Source organism: Sapajus apella, unplaced genomic scaffold (assembly GCF_009761245.1).
Source record: "Sapajus apella isolate SASKATOON/1434 unplaced genomic scaffold, GSC_monkey_1.0 scaffold10, whole genome shotgun sequence".
Classification (NCBI taxonomy): Eukaryota; Metazoa; Chordata; class Mammalia; order Primates; family Cebidae; genus Sapajus; species Sapajus apella.
The window spans coordinates 8,680,143-8,688,516 of NW_022436950.1; the positions used below are offsets into that span (position 1 = coordinate 8,680,143).

General features: G+C 54.1%; 1 protein-coding gene across 1 annotated transcript in view; it reads right to left on the reverse strand.

Annotated features, from left to right (window-relative positions):
• Positions 1-2,785: 2,785 nt before the first annotated feature.
• The window catches only part of ARMC9 (armadillo repeat containing 9), a 179,129-nt gene continuing 173,540 nt past the window's right edge, over positions 2,786-8,374 (reverse strand). The window contains exon 23 of the mRNA XM_032277939.1: positions 2,786-3,207. Coding sequence (XP_032133830.1) covers positions 2,813-3,207 — 395 coding nt within the window. The 3' untranslated portion in view covers positions 2,786-2,812. The remainder of the gene's footprint in view (positions 3,208-8,374) is intronic.

An 8,374-nucleotide genomic window follows, 5' to 3' on the forward strand; every position in this document is an offset into this window, starting at 1 on the left:
CCACACACACCAGAGACACACCACACACAGCATACAACCACAGCACATACACCACACACACACAGCCCACACACACACCCCACACCACACACACCCCACACACACCACACATATCCACACCACACACAACCACATATACGTACACACACTACACAGCACACACACAGCACACACATAAACATACCACACACATAGCACACATACACACAGCACCGTCTAAGTAAGTACTCATGGGTTTTATTGGATTTTAGAGCTTGGGTAACATCCAGGACACCTGTGACTTGCTGGTCCTGAAGGCAAACTTCCTTCCTCTGTCCTAAGACCGGACCCTGAGGACAGCGCCAGCGAGGGTGCGCACAGGCCCCCCAGTGGGAGGGGTCACCCTGCTGGCACAGCTGCTTATGTTTACGGTCCCAGTGCAGGGAGGGAGGCAGCGGGCGCTTCAAGAAACATGTGCAGAAGCGCTGAGTAGCTTTGAACAGGCTGGAACACACCATATTCTTTCTCAGGGTGTTTTTTTGAGATGACGTCTAGCTCTTATCCTCCAGGCTGGAATGCAATGGCGCCATCTTGGCTCACTGCAACCTCCGCCTCCCCACTTCAAGAGATTCTCCTGCTTCAGCCTCCCAAGTAGCTGGGACAACAGGTGTGCACCACCACGCCCAGCTAATTTTTGTATTTTTAGTAGAGACGGGGTTTCACCATGTTGGTCAGGCTGGTCTCAAACTCCTGACCTCAGGTGATCCACCCACCTTGGCCTCCCAAAGTTCTGGGATAACAGGCGGAAACCACCGCGCCCGGCCTTTCTCAGATGTTAACAGAGGAAGAAAACACCAACTTTGCTGCTGAGGCGCAGGCTTGAGAATGAGCTTCACCCTAAGTTCCTTCTGGGTCCTGGTGGTCGGTCTGAGTGGGGAGAGCTGGCGTCAGCAGCCTTGGAAAGGCCCCACTCCAGGGTGGCCCCGCACTGTCGCCCGCTGCGGCTGGGAGGGCCCTGGCTGCAAATCCAGCACCTGCTGTTTCTGGGACCAGAAGGTCTCCTGAGGGCAAAAGCCACCCCCTCTCCGCTGTGTGTGAAAGGTGAACCGGAAATTCCCCTCTCCAGGAGGTCAGTGCCAGGTTCTGCTCAGCCCTCCTTCGTGGCTCCCCTGGTGGGAAGTGACCTGCCCGACGGGGCTGCGATGGCTTTACCCTGGGGCTGCCTGGACAGCCAGTCTCCCCTCGGCTCCCAGAGTCTTGTGGACAAGTGTCCCTTCACGTTCATCACCTGCAGCTGCTGCCAGATGAGAGCGGGAAGCTGGCTGGTCCTCCAGCAACGTGATGGGGACACTCAGGGACATCCTCACTTCCTGTGAGACTGGCTGCCTGGAGAGAAATGCCAGAGCGAGATGCCAGCGCCGTGCAGTCTCCACACAGAAGCCCCTCTGTCCCACCCAGTGCCTCTTTCAGCCGGCTTCGGCTCAGAAGCGAGGGAAGCTTCCCTCCCCAGGTCGCCTGCTCTGTGGCCGGGGCTCAGCTGGCTGGCCGACTCCTTCCTCACGGAAGCAGGCTGCGCAGTGCGACTGGCTCAGGCAGCTTTGCAGCCCACGTGTTTGTTGAACCCACAGGACACACAACGCCCATGGCGGGCTGAGCCGTCCACCCACGACCATGCTCTGCTGCTACATGTGCAGCCAGGCCAGCCACCAGCTGCTGGTGTCACTGTCACTATGAACTGGGATCCCTGCCCCTATGGCACCTTCCTCCCCTGGATTTGCTGCCCTTCCTCTGTGCCTGCCTTGGGCTGCAGCTGGCTGGGCTGGGGTTTGGGGTGTGTTTCCCAGTGGCAAGTGGAAGGCAGCCCAACCTGGCTCCCCAGCCATGGCCATTACCCCCACTTCCAACCCAGCGGATCTTCAGGTGGTCAGAGCGCCCAGGGCCCGGCCAGGAAGGTGGGGGGGACAGGCTGGCGCGGCCACAGATGCACATACCCTGAGCAGGTGCCTTCGGCCTGCCTGTCCTTTTGTTCTGTCCTTCTGTTTTCCCAGAGTTTTTGTAAAGCCCTCTAGAAAGGTCCAGCTTAGCTGGACGTGGAGGTGGAGGGGCTATCAATTGGCAGAGGCTGGAGGGGGACAGAGAAAGACAGAGAAGTGGTCCTTACAGCGAGCCAAAGGGTGAGAGGAGGCCCCAGGGACAGAGTGGGGACCCTTGGGCCCATCCCATCTCCAGGTCCTACTGGCAGCCCTTCTGTTCAGCCTGCGAGCAGACATCCGCTTCTGTTTGACCCAGGGGTGGCCTGACGGCAGCCGGGCCAGGCAGGGACACGGGGGCTGGGCCAGGGCTGGACCACCTCCCACCAGGGCAGGTCAGAGTTTCCAGGCCAACCCTGGGGCAGCAAGGCCAGGTCAGGGCCCACTCTGCGAGCTCCACAGAGTGGGGTGGGGGCGCTTCTCTCTCAGTGACCAGCCTGGAGGTCTCACTCCTCAGCTTTGAGTCACTGAGGCCAAAGGTAATTTATTTTATTTTATTAGTTAATTTATTTACTTTCTGTTTCACTCTTGTTGCCCAGGCTGGAGTTCAATGGCATGATCTCGACTCACTGCAACCTCCACCTCCCAGGTTCAGGTGATTCTCCTACCTCAGCCTCCCGAGTAGCTGGGATTACAGGCATGTGCCACCACGCCTGGCTAGTTTTTTGTATTTTTAGTAGAGACGGGGTTTCTCCATGTTGGTCAGGCTGGTCTCGAGCTCCTGACCTCAGTTGATCTGCCTGCCTCGACCTCCCAAAATGCTGGGATTACAGGCGTGAGCCACTGCACCCGGCGAAGGGAATTTATAGGAAGGAAGATTCATGTAGAAAGGGTCCCTGGAGGAAAGGAAGCCACATGCTGGGGCCTGGTTGTGTGGGGAAGGGAAGCAGGCCTTCTTCCCCTCTGGCCTGGCTTGTCACACACGGCAGCACGGGGCCAAACACAGCAGCAAAATGCCCTTCCCTCCGGGTTGGCGGGTGGCCGGGCTCCCATGCTAGAGGGGCCCAGGCTGACTTACTCGGCAGGCCCCTTGTGGAGCCAGGGTGGCTGGCCTGCTGGGGGCCACACGAAGAGAACGAAGGGGCCAGGACTGACACCTTTGCCTTGGGTGGCTTCCAGTTCGGTATCTCTGGAGTGCTGGGGGTGCGGGGTTTGCAGGTGAAGGCTGACGTACATTCCTTAGAACAAAATGTGCGACCTGGAGTCCCAGCTACGACATGGTTAGAAACCACAGGAGGGGCCGGGCGCAGAGGCTCACCTGTAATCCCAGCACTCTGGGAGGCTGAGGCAGGAGGAGGATCAATTGAGTTCACGACTAGCATGGCCAACATGGTGAAAACCCATCACTACTAAAAATACAAAAATTAGCTGCACTTGGTGGTGGGTGCTTGTAGTCCCAGCTCCTTGGGAGGCTGAGGCAGGAGAATCTCTTGAACCTGGGAAGCAGAGGTTGCAGTGAGCCAAGACAGGGCCATGGCACTCCGGCCTGGGCAACAAGAGCGAAGCTCTGTCAAAAAAAAAAAAAAAAAAAGAAAGAAAGAAAAAGAAACCACAGGAGGAAGGAGACTTGGGCATAGGGTGGAGGGTGGGGAAACGCAGGCGCCAATGGGCAAGAATCCCTGCACCCTGGAGCCTTGGGTCCTGCCCCACCGCTCTCCCGATGGTGAATGCACGGGAGTTCCCGGACACCTTGGGAGCCTCAGCTTCCCTGCCTATAAAATGTCTAAGGAACAACTATGAGAATTCAGTGAGGTCACCCTGGGCCCAGTCATTAGCGCCTGATAGCTAGAGGAATGGTTCTGGAGAGTAGGATCTGGGAGGAAACTGTGAGATTCTTTTGGTTTGATTTGTTTCTACATGCCTTTTTTTACATTGATAATACGTCACTTTAATAATTAGAAAAATAATACTTTCATCTGAAAAGTCTCCAAATTCAAATTAGGAAAACAGTGGTATATGAACTGCTCATACTTTAGGCAAGAAGTCTTCAAACCAGGTTCAAAAGGATAGCAGGGATTTAGCCCTACTTTTTTTTTTTTTTTTTTGATATAGTCTTGCTCTGTTGTCAGGCTGGAGTGCAGTGGCACGATCTCAGCTCACCACAACCTCCATCTCCCAGGTTCAAGCAATTCTCCTGCTGCAGCCTCCCGAGTAGCTGGGACTACAGGTGCCCACCACCACACCCAGCTCATTTTTGTATTTTTAGTAGAGACCAGGTTTCACCATGTTGGCCAGCATGGTCTCGATCTCTTGACCTCATGATTCACCTGCCTCGGGCTCCCAAAGTTCTGGGATTACAGGTGTGAGCCACTGTGTCCAGCCTTAGCCCTACTATTACACTTTTTTTTTTTTAAGTGCAACATGGCAGGATATGGTGGCTCATGCCTGTAATCCTAGCACTTTGGGAGGCAGGTGAATCGCCTGAGCTCGGGGTTTCAAGACTAGCCTGGGCAACATGGTGAAATCCCGCCTCTACAAAAAAAAGTACAAAAATTAGCAGGACACAGTGGCACGTGCCTGTAGTCCCAGCTTCTTGGGCGGCTGAGGCAGGAAGATCACTTGTGCCTGGTGGTCAAGGCTGCAGTGGGCCTTGTTCACGCCATTGCCCTCCAGCCTCGGCAACAAAGCAAAGAGACAAGGTTTCACCACGTTGGCCAGGCTGGTCTCAAAAACTTCTGACCTCAGGGGATCCACCCACCCCAGCTTGCCATTGCGCCCGGCCAGTTAAATCATTTTAAATTGTAGTAAAATATCCATACTATTTACCATCTTTTTACAGGTAGCCCTGCCATGTTTTTGGAAGGAACAACAGAAAACCTAGTAAAAATGACTCACACAAACAGCAGAACTATTCCCAGTGGTGGTAAGGGGAGGGGTTAGTACTGGGTTAGCCTGGTGTGTCCCCATCACATGGTCCTGGGGGCAGGGAGGCCAGTACCAGTTGGCCTGGGGGGCAGCTCTCAGAGGCAGCCAGTGTCCCCCAGTGTTGGAGGAGACGCTGTGCAAGTCCAGGAGGGAGAGTTGGCTTCTGTATGGTGCTTTAAAGCCAATAGGAAGCAAGGTCAAGTTGCAGGGTCAAGGTCAGCTGAGGCGAGTCAACAAGCAGCCCAAGGAAAGAAAGCCGGGCCAGCAGGGCCCAGGAATCCATAACCCTGAGGACAACCGGAAGGGGACACCATCCTTTTAGAAAGCAATTTGATAATAGGTATCAAAATCCTTATGTGATGGTTATTAAAAATATATTTTTTAATTTTATTATTTTTTTAGAGGGAGGATTTTGCTAATGTCACCCAGCCTGGCCTCACCCTCCTGGCCTCAAAAGACCCTTCCACCTTGGCCTCCCACGGTGCTGGGATTACAGACATTAGCCACCGAGCCTGGCCCATAATGGTTATTTTATTGTTTTTGAGACAGAGTCTTGCTCTGGCGCCCCATCTGGAGTGCAGTGACTCGATCTCAGTTCACTGCAACCTCTGCCTTCCAGGTTCAAGTGATTCTCCAGCCTCAGCCTCCCGAGTAGCAGGGATTACAGGCATGCGCAACCGTGTCCGGATAATTTTTGTATTTTTAGTAGAGACGGGGTTTCCCCATGTTGGCCAGGCTGATTTTGAACTCCTGTCTTCAGGCGATCTGCCTGCCTTGGCCTCCCACAGTGCTGGGATTACCGGTGTGAGCCACCGTACCTGGCTGTAATGGTTATTTTTCATGCGTCAGTTTGGCTGGGCCACGGTGCCCAGATATTCAGTCAAATATTATTCTAGATGTCTCTGTGAAGTTGTTTTTTGGACGAGACGAACATTTAAATCAGTGACTCTGAGTGAGGCAGATCACCCTCTATAACATGAGTGCCCTCATCCAGTCAGCCGAAGGCCTTAGTAGAAAAAGACCGATGTTCCCTGAGCAAGCAGGGGTTCCGCCTGCAGACGGCCTTTGGACTTGAACTGCACCTCTCCCCTGAATCTCCAGCCTGCTGGCCTACCCCATCAGATTTTCACACTTTCCAAGCCTCTCCAATCGCATGAGCCAATTCCTTAAAATCAGCCTCTCGGTTTCCCTGGAGAACCCTAACTAATATACCTTAAAATCCTGCCCCCCTCTCCCTAGGACATGACAGTGAGGGGTGGGAAAGAGCCTCCTCAGACTGGGGCATGCTCTGGCCAGCCCCTCCCACTGGCACAGGAGAAAGTGGCCCTTGGCCTGGCAGAGTCCACCCCATGAGGCCCTTGGACCACCTCAGGGGCTGCTGCAGGCGGTGGCTGTGCTAACCTAGGAGGCTGGGCCCTGCCATTGGACGCTCCAGCCGCTCTGGGAAGGACGTGGTGGGAAGTGGGGTGGATGCTGTTGGAAGGGTCAGCTGAGACCCAGATGGCCTCGGCGCCCTCCATCCCCCCCGGGCATGGTGAGCTCAGCAGCCAGGGCCAGGAAATGGCACTGATCTGGCCGGAGATGAGGCCAGATTAGGGCAGAGCAGAGAAAGCATGTGGAAAGGAAGTTCAGGACGGCAGTCACCTATGGCTTAGGGGAAGTCATGTGCTGCAGAAACGCATGGCACTGGGTCCTGGAAAACACATAAAAGGTGACAGCGGCAAAAGTTGGGAGGTGCTCTGCAAGGTGTGTGATTATTTATTAGAGCGCCTGGTCTTGTATGATCTCAGCTTATCAATAGGAACATTGTGTTGGTCAGGAAGAGCCACGAACTGCCTCGGGAGATGCTGAATCTTTCCCTGTGTTTGGAATGCTGCTGAGTCATCATCCGGCTGCCGAGAGTCACCCAGCAGAGGATCCTGTGTCCTTTCTGTTTGCATTGAGGCCAAACAAAGGCGCTCAGGGCCACTAGGTGACTCTGCTCAGCAGGTTCATAACCGGCTCTCCGTTATTGCTGTATTCATCTGGGTTACGAGAAAACCCAGAAAGGGGCGGAGGTGGGGAAACTGGGGGCAGAACAGAGCACACCAGATAAAGAGAGAGAGGAACCAGCTGCGCGCACAGCTCCCGCCCGGGGGAAACAGATCGGGCTGCGTGTCTCAAGCTCCTGGGGCTTCATGTGTCGTTTCTTTTTTTTTTTTTTGAGACAGAGTTTCACTCTGTTGCCCAGGCTGGAGTGCAATAGCATGACCTTGGCTCACTGTAACCTCTGTCTCCTGGGTTCAAGCGATTTTCCTACCTCAGCCTCCCAAGTATCTGGGATTATAGGCATGTGTCAACACACCTGACTAATTTTTGTATTTTTAGTAGAGATGGGGTTTCACCATGTTGGTCAGGCTGGTCTTGAACTCCTGGACCTCAGGTGATCTGCCTGCCTCAGCCTCTCAAAGTGCCGGGATAACAGGCGTGAGCATGTGTCGTTTCTTTAGCTGGATGCATGAATGTGTCATTGTGATCTGCTGTTCATCCTCAGCAGACAAACTTGAGGGGAAAGGCACACATGTAGACATATGTACAATCTCTTCTCATTTTAAAAAAGTCACAGTACTTGCAAAAGAATCACCTCTCATCTGTGGCAGGACAGGATCTTTGACATTTGTTTCTGATCCTGTCCTGGGTCTGGAGTGCAAGGAGCCCCTCAGACAGAGCCCCCTCCCTCCCCTGTCCTCAGGCCACATGGAGGCAAACTTCCAGGCACGAGAACACCGCACCCGGCTGGGGCTGCTATTCTGGAGTGGCAGGGCCACGCTGAGAAGGACCGACAGGTGACAGGGAAGGCCAGGTGACAGTCAAGGCAGACTTGGCATCACCTTCCTGCACATTCCAGGGTACAAGTCAGCCTTTGCCGTCTGGACTGACAATTTCATGGGGAGCACTTCGGCTTTTCGCAGGATAAATGCATTTGTTTCTTAATAAAAACATCTTTACGCCTGGCCAACATTGTTTTCTCCTGCTACTTAATGCTAAGGAGTCTAAAAAGCTGACAAAGGAAAAGGAAAATTTCACCATGGTGGGTGGGGCAAGGCAGTATATTACAGGGTCTGGACTTTTATTCCCCAGCCTCTGAGAAAGCAATTTTACAGCAAGACCAGTTGCTGGAAGTCACTGGAGCAGAGCTTGAGTGGCCATTATCCTTAAAACACCTGCAAGACAATTCAGGCTACCATTAACCCATTCCTCTGCCCCAGGGGCTTCCCGCCCATCCACCCGTTCCTCTTCTGGGTGTGAGACCTCATCTGCAAGAGCAAGACAACAGAGCTGGGGGAAGCTGAGGGGACAAACGTTCCCCACCGAAGCCACAGGGAGAAGCACTCTTTCTCTTACGTGTTCATCGACAAGTACTCTGACACCTGGGCCAGGCGCAGGAGCACAGCGAAGACGCCCTGTACTCCCTGCACACGGTGCACACTCCCTGCACACCTTGCACACGGTGCACACTC